Source organism: Narcine bancroftii, chromosome 2 (genome assembly GCF_036971445.1).
Source record: "Narcine bancroftii isolate sNarBan1 chromosome 2, sNarBan1.hap1, whole genome shotgun sequence".
Classification (NCBI taxonomy): domain Eukaryota; kingdom Metazoa; phylum Chordata; class Chondrichthyes; order Torpediniformes; family Narcinidae; genus Narcine; species Narcine bancroftii.
Genome location: NC_091470.1, coordinates 73019736 through 73038092, shown reverse-complemented (window position 1 = coordinate 73038092; position 18357 = coordinate 73019736). Strand labels below are relative to the sequence as shown.

At 38.4% G+C, this 18357-nt stretch overlaps 1 protein-coding gene across 1 annotated transcript in view; it reads right to left on the bottom strand.

Moving 5' to 3' along the window:
* Positions 1-2066: 2066 nt before the first annotated feature.
* rdh12 (retinol dehydrogenase 12) overlaps positions 2067-18357 on the bottom strand; it is a 31064-nt gene continuing 14773 nt past the window's right edge. Inside the window, exons 4-7 of the mRNA XM_069915263.1 lie at positions 16868-16972; positions 10042-10251; positions 9355-9544; positions 2067-2732 (exon numbers count right to left, since the gene is read on the bottom strand). Coding sequence (XP_069771364.1) covers positions 2630-2732; positions 9355-9544; positions 10042-10251; positions 16868-16972 — 608 coding nt within the window. The 3' untranslated portion in view covers positions 2067-2629. The remainder of the gene's footprint in view (positions 2733-9354; positions 9545-10041; positions 10252-16867; positions 16973-18357) is intronic.

The window sequence follows — 18357 nt, the reverse complement described above, 5'->3', positions numbered from 1 at the left end:
AAAGATAATAGACAGGGTGCAGAGCTGAGCAGAAAAGTGACAGATGGAGTCAATCCTGAAAATGTGAAACAATACTCTTTGGAAGATCTAACCTGAAGGTGGAATACATGGTTAATGTAGAGGAACAGAGGGAACTTGATCCATGCATGGATCCCTCGAGGCAGGCATTTAAATATTTTGGTGATGAATTTGATCAGTAATTAGAAGATCTATTTGGTGTGGAATATTTGATCATTATGACCGCAATTATAATTCAGTGTGCTCAGATCTTCTTCTATCACAAAAGCACCAAGAAATACAATATGCGCAGCAGTCCCCCTTTACTGCATTATGATTACTAGAGCATATTGATCCACAGATCTTGCTTAAATAACTGAAATTAAAGCACCGCACATTAAAAATTGGAGCTAACATATACGAGTGTTTCAGTTGTGCTGGTTTAAAACTGACAACTTTAAATAGAGCATAGATGTATTTTAATCTATGCATTGAAGGCTCTGACTGAAAGAAAATGAAGTTTATTCTTTGTGTCCTATGATGTGATTTCTTAATAAACCACACATTCTAATTGTTTTAGTTTGAGGTGTGAGGTTCTATTATTGACTTGCACTGTACAAAGCACTTTAATATATACACATACACACAAAAATAATTTGTTATAAACCAATAAACCTTTTCAATCAAAATTAAACTTTTATGCATTTGTTTAGAAATTTAAAATCTTTTATGATTGTAATTATCAATTTTTTTCAGATTTATATATGTATTGTGTTATACTTAAATTTTCATCTCCAGTTATTAAAAATGATAATCTTGCAGAGCAGTAAATTTCTTTGTGTAGATCAGTGGCAATACCGTTTTGTCCCAGAGGGATCAGTCTGTCATGATCCTGGAAGGAGGGGAAGTTTGCTGGGAAGAGCATCAATTGAATGTGAAGTCTGCTGTGGTGAAAGATGAGGACAAAATAAACCTTATTCTTGCTCTGAATGGGAAGAGATGCAACAAGAGCAGAAGTAGGAGAAACGGACATGGTTAAATGCTTTACCAATGACATTGGATATCAAGATCGAGGGCAAAGGACACATCTGAAGCACCACCATTGCCTGGTAGGATCCAGAAAAATGGAGCTGAGCAGAAAGCAGAGACTGTTCCACATCTTTCCCATAACACTTGAAATTATTATTTTTTCTCTCGTGTATTTGTTCAATTGTCTATAAAAGCTACTTCCATAAATTGAAATTCTATTAACACGACCAAAAGGATATCAGGTGAAGAATGCTAATTATCAGGTCAGGGTATTTCCCCACCCCCACCCCTCTCAGAATCAGGGTACACAAAATGCATCAGTGACAGATTTATTCATAATGAAGTGATTTTTAAAAAAAGTATAATTAAAATTAACATTATCTTAATGTTATTTTATTTTTAAAATGTAAATCTACAAGTGACATGGAACACCATGTTCCAGTCTCCAAGCTTTCCATTACCAACGTAGCTCAGTAAGCAGCACATAATCTGGCAAGTGACAAATCTCAGAATGTCTCTCATTCTCCACATGGAATCCAGAAGCAGAGTGAACGGGCACATTTAATGTTTTGACTCTGTTGTTAAGTCTGAGATTTCAGAGTGTGACAATATCTCATGAATGCTTGTTGCTTAAGTGGGTCAGTAGCATTGATTCTATTACCAGCCAGAATCCGAGTCACTGTTTTTCAAGGACTTTACTCATCTTAATGTGTGCCAGAGATACCAATTGTTATTCTGCCCTCAGTTGTTAATTGAATTATTCAGAGTACATGCCTAGGGACACCAATGCCCCCAAGTGTAAAGCTCTGCAAAAGGTAGTGGACATCACAGGCAAACCCCTTTCCACCATCGAGAACATCAATGGGGAATGCTGCCGGCAGAGAACACATCACCCAGCACACCCTCTGTTCTCACTGCTGTCATCAGGAAAGAGGAGTAGGTACCACAAGACTCGCACCACCAGATTCAGGAACAGCTGCTCCCCCCTCTACCATCAGACTCCTCAACGACAAACTCAATCAGAGACTCATTTAAGGACCCTTATTTTGCACTTTATTTTTTTTCTCTGTATTGCACTTATTTACATTTGTTTACATGCATACATTTTGTACAGTTTTTTTGTACCACCATAAAGTGGGAATTCTGCCTGGCTTGCAGGAAAAAGAATCTCAGTGTTGTATGTGATGTTACCTCATTTCCAAATTTAATACTTTTGAAAAATGCTCATCTCCTCATTTAGCATAAAAATGGGCCTAAATATCAACCAGAAGGTCATTAAAGTGTAAGTTGAATACATCTACTCATATATTGCTGATGGATTGCAGCAGTTAATGAATTAATCTTGTCTTGGGTTTAGATTTTGACAGAATAGCTGTTTGGCAAAGTTGTCCAGTAGCCATTCTTATGCAGACAAAATCACAACAGCTATTGCAGGTGACACTGGATAAATGGATTGCAGTTTAGATAGTGACCAGCTTTTAGAAGACACATGAGTCAACTTGATTGAGATCATTTATACAGTAGCTTTTAAAGTAGTTTCAGAAAGAATCAATCTTCATTCTGCCTCCTTTGTTGCTTCCTTCCATTTCCACTTGTTGAAAATTCAGACCCACTGAATTTGCAGAAGTTCGCAGCTAACATCCCACAACTTCTTGGCTGTTTCATCATTCTTGCCTTGTGGAGCTACAAATGCTGGGTGGCAGTCACTGTGTAACGCAAATTGAACATAAAAATGGAAGCATTAAGGTGCAGCAGGGTGGTGCATACTGTTACTTTCATCAGTTTACCAACAATGGATAAAAAATAAAATTAGCATCAAACAGGCCTTCTTCCTCATTTTAGTCTTTGTTGCTCTCTCCACTTCTGAAGACTTCTGTGCACCACCCTTAATAAGATGCAGAGATATCAGCAGGAACTCACTCTCTTCCTGCCACAGCTCCGGACATCACTGGCCAAGGCCTGCAGTGAATCCCTCCTGTAGTTTTGTTTTAAATGTGCACTATAAATAATCTACTCTCATTTACCATTATGGCACGCATAAATTACATCTTAACTTAAGCAGCTATTTAAAGTGCAGTACAAAATGGTACCTGAAGTTTCGGATTTAAAGGGGCTGATTTGATGGAGAGAGGAATGTTCCACAGTTTGGGTTCTGCTATTGCAAAGGTGCAATCTTTCCTGAGTTGTCCTCTTCCCTACTCTACCCCCTCTTCCCAATCCTCAGACCCGCTCATCTTACCCTTTCACTTGAGTGACCCCCTGTCCTCCACCTCTCACCCTCCCCGTGACTTCCCCAATCTCCCTCCCTCCCCCTGAACCCATAACCTTCCTCCTCCCAACACTCCACCACACTGACTCCCACTCTGACCCCTGCTTGGTCTTTACCATCCCCTCGAGACAGAGCACTTGGTCCTCGATAGAGACTTTCATTTCCCCCTCTGCCCACACCTTAATGAGTTCTGCGCATGCCTCAAGGCCAAATTCTTCATCAGTTGTCTCCAACTCCAAGCCTACTTCTATGATCTGACTCTCCAACCCCACCCAATTCCCCTTATTCTTCCTCTTGGACACCTTGTTCTGGCCAGGTGGCCACTCTGGATCTTTTTATTTCCAATTGCTGCAAAAGACATCAATAATCTAAACCACCATTCCAATCTCTCATTCTAATCTCACCACCTCCAAATGCTCTGCCCTCCATTCTCCATAACAATTCCAATCTCTCCACACCATCAAACCTGCAGACAAGAGTGGAGCTGTTGTGGTCCAGATGACAGCTCTCCGACATCTCCTACTTGCACATCAAATCACCATCTCCAACTGCATGACCACTGGTCACCTCCCTCCCATGACCTCCAACATCATTGTTTCCCATCCCTGCACTGCCTGGTTCTACCTTTTACCCAAGATGCATCAACCCAACCATCCAGGTAGGCCCATTGTTTCCACTTCCTCCTGCACCACCTTGAGTCTATCTTTTCTCCCCGACCCAATTCTTCCCCACCTACATCTACAATAACTCACATACCCTCCATCTTTTTAATGACTTCAAATTCCCTGAACTGGACCACCTCATTTTTACTATGGATGTCCAATCTCTTTACACCTCCATCCCCCATACAGAAGGTTTCAAAGTACTTCATTTCTGGACAAGAGACCCAAACAGACACCCTACACCACCACCCTTCTCTGTCTGGCAGAACTTGTTCTCATGCTTAATAACTTTGCTTTTGACTCATTCCACTTCCTTTAAATCAAAGATGTAGCCATGGGTACCCATATGGGTCCCAGCTACCCATGTTTGTGGGCTTTTGTGCAATCCAGGCCTTCGCTATATCGACGACTCCATTGGGGCTGTCTCATGTGCCTGTGGCTCATCAACCTCATTCACTTCGCTTCCAACTTCCACCCCAATCTCAAATTCATCTGGTCCACCTCCAGCAACAACACTTCCCTTTCTTGATCTCTGTCGTATTTTACAAACCCACCAACTCCCACAATTACCTTGACTACACTTCCTCACACCCAGTCCCCTGCAAGGATTCTATTCCCTTCTAGCAATTTCTCTGCCTCTGCCGCATCTGTTCCCATGATGAAATCTTTAATATTTAAGATTTCAGATTTATTGTCAGAATACATACGTAACATCACATACAACCCTGAGATTCCTTTTCCTGCAGGCACAGCAGAATTACAGGTACATGATCCTTTAACCGGAACCCTTGGGGGACAGTGTGCTCTGAATTTTGGATTTTTCCGGGTTTCAGAAAGCCCACCCGAATTGTGCTGCCGTATTCACCCCCACCCACCTCCCCAAGCGCCGGTCCCTCGGCCGCCTAACCGCCTCCCCCAAGTGTCGGGCGCCTCTCTCCCCAGTTACCGGATTTTGGAGCTTTCTGGATTTTAGAAGTCTGGATAAAGGATTGTGTACCTGTACCAGTAATTGGTAGTGGTCTTCCAATCCAGATCATTGGAAATGTCCACCTTCCACAAACGTGGCTTTCCCTCCACACCATCATCTCAGCCTTCACCCACATCTCCTCCATGTCCTGCTCATCTGCCCTAGCCCCCTCTTTCCCCTGACACAACAAACCAGATTCCCCTTGTTTGTACCTACCACCCCACCAGTCTCCGCGTCCAACACATTATTCTCTGTAATTTCAGCCCTTACAACTTGATTCTGCTACCAGACATCTTTCCCTCTGCCTTCCTGAGGGACCACTCCCTCTGTGGCTCCCTCATACACTCATTCTTCCCCACCGACTGCCTCCGCTGTACCTTCCCCTGTGGCTGCAGGAAGTGTAACAGTTACACCCACTCCTCCTCCCTCACCACAGTTGGGGCCACAAAAAGCCCTTTCAAATGAAGCAACACTTCACGTGTATCTGCCGGAGTGATCTACTGCATCCGGTGCTCCCTTTGTTGCCTTCCCTACATCAGAGACACATGGCGCAGCTGAGCACCTTCCCTGTCTGCATCAGTGGTAGGGGTCTCTCAGTGGCCAACCATTTCAATTCTACTTCCCACTCCCATATTACCATGTCTGTCCAAGGCCTCGTGTGCTATCCCACCAAGACTACCTGTAAATTGGAAGAGGAACATTTGATTTTCCATCGGGGCACTCCAGCTGAATGGCTTGAACATCGACTTCTATGGTTTCCACAAACCTACTCTCCATTCTCCCTTCCTTCCCCTTGTCTTATTTCCCTTAGCTCTCCACCCCTTCTCTCTTTATTCACCTAGTCAACACACCCTCCCCTGCTTGCTGTTGTGCCTTCCCTCCATTCACCTATTACCTCCTGTCTTTGGGAAAGTGCTTCCCCCCCCCTTATCTTTTTGTTCAGCTGCCTGCCAACATTTTTCCATACCTTGATGGAGGGCTCAAGCCCAAAACATTGGTGATGTATCTTTATCTTTACTACATAAAGGACACTGTTTGACCTGCTGACTTTCTCCAGCATTGTGTTTTTACTTCAACCACGGTGTCTACAGACTTTCGTGTTTTACTTCCAGTAACCTATAAAAACCTACAGGGCATAAATATTTATTGGAAGTGAGAAAGAACACAGCACGAGATAGATCCAACATGAATATAATGAAAGGCAGAACTGGCTTGAAAGTCCAAATGGTTTCCTACTATTTTCTTGTGTCTATCCATTGTACTCTCAAAATTCTCACTTCCACATTCTGACTCTTCCTTGATGACCTCGTCTTCATTTAAGGGGATAGGTTAGTGACCAGTTTTCACCACAAGCCCAATGACTTGCTACACTATAGTGACACTTCCTCATGCTCTGCTTTCTGCACATCTCCGTTCATTTTTTCTGGATTGTACAAGGCAATGGTGATGCTTCAGATGTGTCCTTTTTCCTCAACCTTGGTTTTACTTCCAATGTAATTGATGCTCTTAACTATATTCATTTCCCCCGCTCTGCTCTCGTCCCATCTCTTCCCATTTCAGACAAGAGAACAATTCCATTATTCTCGTCTTTCATCACAGCAGACTTCACATTCAACTGATGTTCTTTCTAGCAAACGTCTCCTCTTTCCAAGATCATGATGGGACTGTTCTCTATTGGGATAAAAATTCTGGAGAAACTCAGCAGCTCACATAGTATCCTTGGAAAGTAATAGGCAGTCGACATTTCGGGCCTGAGCCTTTCTGCGGACGCCTGAATAAATAGGTGGGGTGAGAAAGGGGATCAAGAAGAGTGAAGAGCACAGGGTAATGGATTAGCCAGAAAGTGAGAGGATAGAAAAGTGAAAGTGAGAAGGCAGAGGGCTAAAAAAAGATAGCTCTCTGCTAGGAGATGAAAGGTAAGAGAGTGGGGGAGCTGGAGGAAGGGAGACCATGACCATTAGGAGCAGAAGTAGGCCATTTGGCCCATCAAGTCCACTCCACCATTCCATCATGAGATGATCCATTCTCCCACTCAGCCCCACTCCCCTGCCTTCTCATCATAACCTTTGATTCCTTGACTATTCAGATAGGTATTAATCTCTGTCTTAAATGCAACGAAAGACCTGGCCTCCACAGCTGCCCATGGCAACAAATTCCAGAAGTTCACCACTGTGGCTAATAAGAAATTGCTACGCATCTCTTTTGAAATGGGCGCCTTTCAATCCTGAAGTTGTGCCCTCTTGTCCTTGACTCTTCTACCATGGTAAACAACTTTGCCACATCTACTTTAACAAGACCTTTCATCATTTCAAATGCTTCTCAGGATTCCCCCCCCCCCCCCCCCCCAATTCTTCTGAACTGCCAGGAGTAGAGTCAAAGAGCCATCAAATGTTCTTCATATGCTAATCCCTTCATTCAGGAATCATTCTTCTAATCTTCAATAAAAGGGTTTAACATGGTTATATGGATCAATTCAATGTTTTTGAGGGATTACAAGCAATTATTGATGTATTTTTATCTACTTTTTTTTCCACTGTCTTTTTTTGTATACAAATGAATTATTATGTAATTGTCAATTTTATATTTATGCTTATATGTTAAACAATAAAAAATATTTTAAAAAGAAAGAAAAGTAAAGGATTACTTAAGGTGGTTAGTAAATGAGGAAAAAAGGTTGAGAATCACTGCTTTAGACCCAATTGTTACTGAAATATTTTGTTGAGAAAAATTGTCATTGACTCCTTTGGAGTTATGAAACTGCACATAAGAGTCAATTAGGTATAATTAAAAGAGTGGTTTTCAAACTTTTCCTTTTGTAATGGATAAATATTGGGAGGAATTTGGTAAAATTAGAGTAGGTTACTTACATACACACATTTTAAAACACATCTTATTTGAAAGACTGAAGAATTCATATTCAGTAACATTGCAGGATCTAATGGAGACTTTTATGCACATTTCACAAGTAGGTGCTAATTCAAATGACATCATGAAATGAATATCTGTGGTGGAGCACATCCTCATGGCGAATCGACCCCGCTTGTATCGCCACGTGGCGGGGCAGCCATGGGGAAACGGCATCATCAGAGGTTTCTCTCTGACTCCAGCATCCCTTCCAGCGCGCACCCTGGGCAGCGATTATGATGTCGCAATGGGCCAGGTGACTGAGCTCATGCTGCCCTTAAATGGGTGGGCTGAAATTGAATAAAAACAGTCGTTAACGACCCTCAATGTAGTGGCTATGTTCCTTCCACTGCTCACACCGCCACATAGCCATTGTTTTGGAGGAGACAAACTGGCTGTTTGCAAGTAGCTACAGGGTGCTCACAGAAAGATCACTCCTGGGTTTTGTTTATCTAAGTCAACAGCTTGACCAAGAGAGGAGAACTCCTGTGGTGTTTGCTGAAGAAGGTGGGGGTTTTTGCAAGGGAGAGAGTCACATGGGCTTCCTGGCATTCTCAGTTGGAGAGAGAGAGAGAGAGAGAGAGAGAGAGAGAGAGAGAAGGTGAGATCAATCTCAACAAACTCTCAGCCAGTGTGTGTGTGACACTGAAAGCAGCTGAATAGTGCAAGCCAGGAAGAGCTAGTTGGAAACGGAAAGTTCCAGAGCAGTGGAAGGCTGGAAGTCCTATCTGTCTGATGTTTCTCTTGGAATAATCTGAACAGAAAGGAACTCTGTGGTAGTCTGAAAGAAAGAAGTTACCATGTGGAGAACCCTGATGGGGCAAGCTTCCTCAGCGAGGCATTGAGGTGACTAATAGTTTTGGAAATCCTGGAACAACAAATCTCTCTCTGCAAACCCTACAAGAACCTTCCTGAGTGGTAAACATTTACCTTTTGAGCACCAAAGCATGGTGAACTTTATACATGTTAAATTTTGTGCACAGTATAAGAATTGCCTGCAGAGAACTTGAAAGAACTGTGAACCAAAGAACTTTTCTTAAATTGACACATATTACATATATGTGCACTTAGAATTAGAGGGGGGGGGGGTTAATTTGGGTTAGTTAAGTATAGAGATAAGTTAAAGTTTGATTCTGTTTTCACGTTTAAAGATTATTAAAAACAACTTTTGTTTAAGTAAATACTTGCCTTGGTGAATGTCTATTGCTGCTGGGTTTTGGGGTCCTTTGGGCTCGTATCACTTTCCACCCACCTACCACCTTGTAATCCCTTACAGAGCACCTCTGGCATAGGGGTTACTTAAAGAGGTAGGTGAGTGGAAAGAAAAAGTTTGAAAACCATTGATCTAGAGGAAGTGTACATAGAAGAGGAGTGATATGTGAAATACCAGGAGGGAGAAGGGAAGTCGAATATCGTGTTAGAAATACGAGATACAACACTGGAATGGTTGATGGTCTGCAATTGCTGGGGCCTGTTTCCCGACATATAGATTTTTAATTCAGTATTTTTTTTTAAATGTTACAAACCTGAAATATTTGCCAGATATCTCTTCCAGTTCTTCAGCAACTGCACAGTATATGCTGGTCTGAGCACCCTGTTTAGGTGTTTTGATGAGAAAAGTGAGAGTCTTCCATGCCAGAGCCATAACCCAGGAGTGCCTGGTTAGTTCTGATTTGACACAACCTGGATGCAGAGAGTTCACTGTAACTTTGGTGTCTGTATTAAGAAATAAAACAGTACCATCCATGTTTATAAACCATCATCTCAATCAAACCTAGTTTGCTTTTCTTTTGCCCACTAAATTAACAAACTGAATCTCATTGGAAACTTAATAATTTTCCTTAAGGATGCTGGTGGCATGAGAATAATGTTTGGGAGACTTACAGGTATATTTCCCAACAACAGTGTTTGTGATCAGGAGCTGTATCTCTGTCTGTCTCCACTCTGGACCACAACATTAAAATCACCAAGGCTTCCTAACACCAAGAAAGTCTAGACCACGCACCAGAGTTTGTGTGCTCCAGACTTATGATTGGTGTTGCTTGGTCACCTATTGGCATCTGTTAGGATACAGCAACATCATTTGTTGATACTGGAGAGGCCAATTAACTGCTCATTTATTAGCTGTACCTCAGATATGAGCCATCTAATAAGGGACAGAAAATTTCTTCAGCTATTTTAGTTACATTCTCATGGTATTACTTGCACCATACCTTTCAGATGCTTGGCCAATTCCCGGGTGAACAGTACATTGGCTAGTTTACTCTGGCAATAAGCCAGACTCCCATCATAGCTCTTCTCACTTTGCAGGTCTTTAAAGTTGATTCGGCCATAGGTGTGTGCCAAGGATGATACATTAATGATGCGAGCAGGTGCTGAACTTTTAATGCGATCGAGAAGCAGAAAGGTCAATAAGAAATGTCCTAAAGAAATGCAGAATTCAACATCAATCTTAGATTATTCTTAGGATGTGCTGTATTATGTTTAGCTACCATATTTTGTTACGAATTCAACCAAATAATATTTGGATTATTGCATATCAGTAATTAAGATTTGGATGGTTTTAACACTCAAACCTTGAAGCACCTTAATACCTTATTCAATATCCCTAAATAATTTACAGCAGTAAATGTCATTATTCATGTCGTCATCACTATTACCTTCAAGGGAAATGTAACTTGCTTACAGCTAAAGGAAAAAAAATTAAAAATAACTCAGCTGGATGAACTCAACGAGTTGAACAACATCACTGGGGGAGGGAAGGAATTGTAGGAGTTTTGGTTTGAAGCCCTTCATCAAGCATTGATGAAGGGTTTCAATCTCAGATATTGGCAATCTTTTTACCCTCCACGGATGGTGCTTGGTCCATTGAACTCCTTTAGCCGTTTGTATTTTGCTCCAAATCCCAGCATTTGGCTCGACTTCTTACCTACTGCCTCTTGTGTTGCATTTGCACATGGAATAGGTTGAAGAGCCAATGGGTAAGTAATTCTAACCTTGTTGCTGATTTCCTGTGAAGATTAGCAGGTGATTCGTGTGTCATAAGCTCCTTTCACACTGGTAATCCACTAAATAGGCAAATAAATGACTTGTGCTGCAATACCAGGTGAGCTGTTCTCAACCATGAACTCCTAGTTCATGTCGATATTGTGGATCTAAGGGTGGCCCAACCTCCAGTGGTGACGTCCTGAGTGACGTATTACATACTTGCATGGCAGTGAAATTGTAGTGGGGATAAAGCACTTATGCGCACAATGTAGAAAAGAGCGTGAGAAAATCTACTGCAGTGGGCTTCAGATGGTTCAAACTTAGGACAAACCCTAAATAATAGAATATAACAACTATTTACAAACATAGGTATTGTAAGTAATCTTAAGATGATTTAAAGCACAGATATGCACAGATATTGGCCACCCTGTGAAATATAACTGCACTGATGCACATACTAATGTCATTAATGATACCCAGTTGAGTGGGTTGGCCATTCACACTGCAGCCAAGTCAACTCGGCTGGGTTCTAATACAACCCCCTTATCAAGTATCAGAGGCCGGTTTATTTTTACCCTCTCCCCCCCACTCCCCCCCCCACCCCCCCCACCCCCAAGCATTCACATTGCCAGGAGACCTGCTAAATACCCACTAAATTGCCCACTTTAACTTCCATTATTTGGCATTAAGGGATGATAAAAGGGGCTTTAATTAGCACCTCATTCAAAATACTTCATCTTCAAGAATGAAGCTTGTTCTTGAGATACCAGGATGGATTATGCAGGTGAAATTTGACCTGGATGACTTCAATGGAAAAGAAGAGGTAAACCTGCAGATGCTGGGGTCGAGTGTTGTACACAAAAGTGCTGGGAAAGCTCCAGCAGGTCATGCAGCATTCATTGTAAAGGAGGGCTCTGGCTTGAAATATTGAGAGCTTATTGCTTTTCATGGATGATGTACGGCCTGCTAAGTTTCTCCAGTACTTTTGTGTTCTGGATGAGTAGGACAACCACTTGCATTCCTGCTGGAATTGAATTTCACACTTAAGTGTTCAGGTCTTGTTGCTGGATTGCAATTATGATTATTTTAGGAAACATTTTGTCACTCATTAAAATCTTGTTAAGTACTAAAGATATCAGAACATTTCAAGTACTTGGGCTTTACAAAATCTGAGACTTTCATCTATTCCAAATACGATTTTGGTATTATTATCCACAAGCTTTGTAATGGGAATGTGAAAGGAAGAATTTTCCTACATATTTTGGTTAAATAGAACTTTAATATAAAGGCTGAGAAAGCATTTAGGTCTGGTAAACGTAAAAGCATTAAGACAAAAGTTAAATCTGAATAGCACAGTAGGAAATTGAATAAAAATCAATTATAGCAGGAAAGGTCAAAAAGTTTAGTTAACATTTAAAATAGTACTCCCAAGACAAAGACAAACGATCCAGAACAAAAAGGTAGAATTTATGGAACAAATAAATGATCATATGGTCATTGCTGATAAATACTGGCAGGATAACCTATGTCAAGAAATAAATATTCCAGGGCAATTGAACTTTTGATAAGATGGACAAAATGGTAAAGGAAGTGGAAATCAATGAAAAATAAAAGACATAAATATCAGTAATTATTTCAACCCTGAAAAATACAGTAGGTTGTAAAAAAAACAGTAAAAATGAGGTTAAAACAAGAACTGTCAAGAACCATTTGTAAATCCTGTGTTTAAAAACTGCAGCATTGAAGGGAGATAAAGCTGGCAAAACTAGATTTTTCTCCAAGATGAGCTACTTGATAATGAGCTACTTATGGCTGCTGTTAACATTATGGAAGGGAAGCCTAGAACCTTAAAGGCACCTTCACCATATAAATCTCCAAGTCTATTGAGCCCTTCTCCTGGACCTGATGTGGTAACTATATTTGAAGAGATAACAAAACAAAATGAAAATTTGATGGATTATATAGCTACTAGTTTTCATAATATTGATGAACAGTTTGCTGATATTAGAGTCAGAATATCAGATATGACTGGAGATATTGGATATTAATAAATGTTTGACAGCTGTTGATATGGTTCAAGACAGAGTGAAGAATGTTGAAGATATTGATCAGATTGAAGAATCAATTACTGGATGGCAAATAAAGAAGAAAACCTTTTTACAGAAAATGGATTCATTGGAAAATCAAAGGGTTTGAATAACCCAATGAAAAGGAAGCATGTATTAGCCTATATTAAGAAAATGAAAGTGGATATCGCTTTTTTACAAGAAACACATTTGACAGAAAAAGAACATTTAAAATTGAAAAAGGACTGGGTGGGCCAAGTTATTTCATTTTCTTTTAATTCTAAAGCGTGTGGAGTTGCAATTTTAATTCATAAAAATTTGTCTTTTACACTGGATTCAGTATTAGAAAAGAAGGGTAGAGTATTAATGGTTAATTGCAAGATTTTTTCTGAATTATGGACTTTGCTAAACGTTTATGCTCCTCATGTAGATGATGAAAAGTTTATTACTGAAGTTTTTTTGGGATTGAATCAAGCAAATGATAATATATTGGTGGGAGGTGATTTTAATTGTTGTTTAGAACCTTTATTGGATAAATGCCCAAAGTCTGTAAGAAAATTAAAGATGGCTGATCTTTTGGCAGAAGTTATGAAAGACTTAAATTTGGTGGACATTTGGAGAAGGAGGAATCTGACTGAGAAAGATTTTTTGTTTTATTTGGCTAGACATGAATCTTTTTCAATAATTGATTTTTTTAAAAATATCTGCTCAATTGCAAGGGAGAATAGTTAGTGGTGACTATAAAAGTTGAACGTTGTCAGATCATTTACTTCTATTGATTTCATGTGTTAGTTTTGATGTGGTTCAAACTAGTTATTGATGGAGATTTAATTGTTGAAACAGCTGAAATTTATTACTTTTATTAGAGATCAAATTAATATGTTTTTACAATTAAATGACAATTCAGTGCAAAGTAAATTCATGTTATGGGATACTTTGAAAGCATATTTAAGTTCTCAAATTATTACTTATACTTCTAAACTTGAGAATAAATATTTGGCAGATAGTAATAGGCTTGAGGAAGAGATTAAAAATTTGGAGAAAGATTTGCAGAGGAATGTTTCCGAAGATAAAAAGATACAGTTATCTAATTTGAAAATGCGTTACAATACTTAACAAACATATCAATATGAGAAATGAATTCAAAGATATAAACAGTGGTATTATGAATAAGGAGAAAGAGCTCATAAGGTTTTAGTTTGGCAGTTGAAAATGGAACAATTTTCTAAATGCTGTTAAAAGAGGTATGAAAATTACTTATAATCCTCAAGAAATTAATAATGAATTTCATTCTTTTTATCAGGATTTATACAAATCAGAGGTTGAACAAGATGTTGATCGAGTAAAAATCTTTATTGGCTGGGTTAGATCTTCCAATTTTAAATGATTCAGAAATTCAGCAGTTAGATTCTTCTTTTACGGATCTGGAAATTAAAGAGGTGTTACAAACGATGCCTAATGGAAAATCTCCCGGAGAGGATGGATTTACGCTGGAATTTTATAAGGAATTTTATAATTTATTACTTCCGGTATTTTGACAGTTATTAGAGCAAGCAGCAGAAACATCTCTTCTAGAATATTTTTCTAGACCATTGATTACGGTTATTCCAAATCAAGATAGAGATCCATTAAAAGTAGCTTCGTATAGACCAATCTCTTTGTTAAATGTAGATTATAAAATTGTAGCTAAAGTGTTGGCAAATAAGATAGCAAAATATTTACCAAAGTTAATTCATGTAGATCAAGCAGGATTTATTAAAATATGTTATTCAGCTGATAGTGTTGTTAAATTAATTACATTAATTAATGCTTTTCACCTTTGGTAGTGGCTTTAGATGCAGAAAAAGCTTTTGATCGTGTTGAATGGTATTTTTTATTTAAAATTTTGGAACATTTTAAATTTGGTCCAGCTTCTATTGGATGGGTAAAAGCTTTATATAATTCCTCAGCTAGAGTAATAACAAATGGATTAATTTCTCCTTCATTTACCTAATCAAGATCAACTAGGCATGGTTGTCCATTTTCTCCGGCTTTATTTGCTTTGGTGATTGAGCCTTTGGCTCAATCTATTAGACAGAATGTTAATATTAAAGGTATTCGTGTTGGGGAAGATAAATATAAAATTAATCTATTTGCAGATGATGTGCTAATTTATTTTAAAAATCCTAAAGAATCGTTAGTATAGTTACAGACATGTATGGAACAATATGGAAAAATGTCTGGTATAAAGTTAATTAGGACAAGAGTGAATTATTACCTGTTTCAAATTAAGATTATTCGGAGTGTAAACAGATCACCCAGTTTCGTTGGTCTGATAAAATAAAGTATTTAGGAATGATAATAAATGTGGAATATTGTCAGTTATATCAGTTGAATTATATACCATTGTTAAGAAAAATTAAAGCAGATTTGAAGAAGTGGAAAGATTTACTTTTAACTTTAACAAGAAAGGTGAATTGTATTAAGATGAATGTGTTTCCATGTATACAGTATCTTTTTCAATCTATTCCTTGTTTTTTACCAAATTTTAAAAAAAAGTATTAAATGCTGCAGTGCGTTTATTTTTGTGGAAGAATAAATTATCTAGAGTTTCAGTGCAAAAATTGACTTCGAAATATGCATTAGGAGGTCTTCTGTTACCAAATTTTGAAAATTATTATGAAGCAGCACAAGATAGGAACAAATGGGCCAGAGTAGAATTAACTCAACTTACAGAAAATGACGTCAATTCTTTTATTTATAAGTAGAGACCAAGTTTTTTGAAGTCTTATAATGTCCCTGTATTTAGACATTTAATTAATATTTGGTATAAGAAAGATTGTATAATTGGAGCAAAGAGTAAAATCACCTGGATAGTTGTTATTTAAAGGAATGGGATTTAAAAGGTATTCAAAGGGTAGATGATTGTTTTGAGAAAAGATTTTTTCTTTCTTTTATAAAAAAATTCATATTTCACTGAATTCAATATTTGCTTATTATCAAATATGAGCTTTTTTAAAAGAAAATTTTGGACAAGAAATTAAACTTCCTAATTTGTCCAGATTTGAAAAATTAATTACAGAACCTTTGAAAAAAGGATTTATATCAGAAATGTACAGTTTGTTGCAAGAGAAGATGAATAAAGTTGGTGTTTTTAAAATAAAAAAAACAAATGGGAGAAGGAGTTACATCTTATTATATTGGAGGAGGATTGGTTAAAGATATGTGAAAATGCAGTACTAAGTTGATTAATGTAAGATATAATTTAGTTAATTATAACTTTGTACATCAGTTATATTTGACACCGGAGAAGTTGAAAAGATATGTTTTTAGGGATTCAGATTTATGTTTTCGGTGTGGAGTACAAAAAGGGACTTTTCGACATTTGGTTATGTGAAAAAGTGCAAAATTTTTGGTTAAAAGTTAGACAATTTTTAGAACGTTTATATAATATTCAGTTATTATTTGATCCTATATTATTTTTATTAGGATTTATGACAGACTTAAAGAGAGTGAAATTGATAAATTTCAAATTGCTTTTATTCGCTTGGCTTTAGCTGTTGCAAGAAAATGTATAGCAGTAACATGGAAAGAATATGTAGAGATTAGTAATCAAAGATGGCATAATGAATTGAAATCTTGTATCTATTTAGAAAAAATAACATAGATTACATAATAATTATATTGTTTTTTATTAAAATGTGGGATCCATTTTTAAAATATATGAGACTCAGTATATGTTAATTAAGATATTTCAATTATTCTTTATATATGTTATGTTGAGGCACTTTTAGATTTTGTATAAGGCTCCATTAGTATGTAGAAGTGGGGTTAGTTTAGGGGTTTTTTTAGGGGGTGGAGGGGTGGGGGTTGGAATTGTTTATTAATCTACTATTTAAGACTTTGTGTTTTACTAATGTATTTTTGTAACAGGGTTTTTTAATTGTATTATCTTTTTAAAATGTTACAAATAAAGTTTTCCAAAAAAAACTTTTTAGCAACTTACCCAGGTAGTTTACACCAAAGTGCATCTCAAACCCATCATCTGTCTTCATGAAGGGGCACATCATCACTCCCGCATTGTTGATCAAAACGTTGATCACCTTTTCTTCTGCCATTAAATAGAATTGAGCAATAGAACATGTCATAAAATAGAAGTATGCTAATTGTTTTTAAACTTAGGCACAGTAACAGGCCCTTTTAGCCCACGAGCCCGTACTGCCTAATTAACCTACAACCTTTAGTATGTTTTGAATGGTGGGAGAAAAATGGAGCCCCCGAGCAAACCCACGCAAACATGGGTAGAACGTACAAACTCCTTACAGACCACTTGGGATTCAAACCTCGGTCCTGATTGCTGGCGCAGTAAGAGCATTGTGCCAACTTCAACACCAGTGGTTCCTAACCTTTTTCTTCCAACTCACATACTACTTTAAGTATTCCCTATGCCATAGGGGCTTTGTGATTAGTAAGGGATTGCTTAAGGTGGGATATGGGTGGAAAGAAATAAATTTGAAAACCACTGATTTAATCGTGCTTAATTGACTTGTTATGTGCATGGTTTCATAACTCCAAAGGAAATGGGCCAATAACAATTTTTCTCAAACAAATATTTTGGTAACAATTGGGTCGAGAGCAGTGGTTCTCAACCTTCCCTTCCCACTCACATACCACCTTAAGTAATCCCTTACTAATCACAGAGCACCAATGACAGACAAAAGTGGTATGTGAGTGGGAAGAGAAAGATTGGAAACCACTGTTCTAAACTAACCATGCCACCCTTTTCTACTCTACTCTTTGATATGTTGCAATGTTATAACAGTGCCTACCCACTGCCAAAGTTTAGCAAGGTTTCTAACTCCACCCTGAAAAATAGGTCGTGAAATCAGTTAACAAGTACAGACAAGAACCATTTGTAAATCCTGTATCAACAACCACAGCATCAAAGGAAAACTAAGGTAGCAAAGCCAGATTTTTCTCCTTCAATTGATTGTTAATACTGTAACCTGATATCATCTATTATGTACCTTACTATTTTCTCCTTTATTGGTTTGTGGGTCCACTTACTGCTCTCAATTCACTTCAGTAATGATTGACGCAAGACCCTTGATACCATTGCTGTGAATCAAAGCAGCGGCTCCTAACGAACTTCCCATTGCCATGTGTTATATGATAGCAGCTTTAATAAGAGGCTTCAATAACCAGGAAACTGTAGGCTGAGCTGCAGTATGCCAAGACCAGCAGCAATGGGCTGGCAGCTTGAAGATCTTCCAGGGTTTCCTTGTCAGCAGCAATGGGCTGGCAGCTTGAAGATCTTCCAGGGTTTCCTTGTTCTTTGGGCTGTAGGTAGCATGGCTGCTGGAAGCATTATTGAACAGGGTGAAGGTCTAGTGGGTGGCCGAGAGCTGGATATGAGGAAGGGGGTTAAGCTTGTTCGGTCTTTCCTAATTAGTATAACCTCTCTTACAGCATAGTTTTCTTATTAACCCTTTTCAC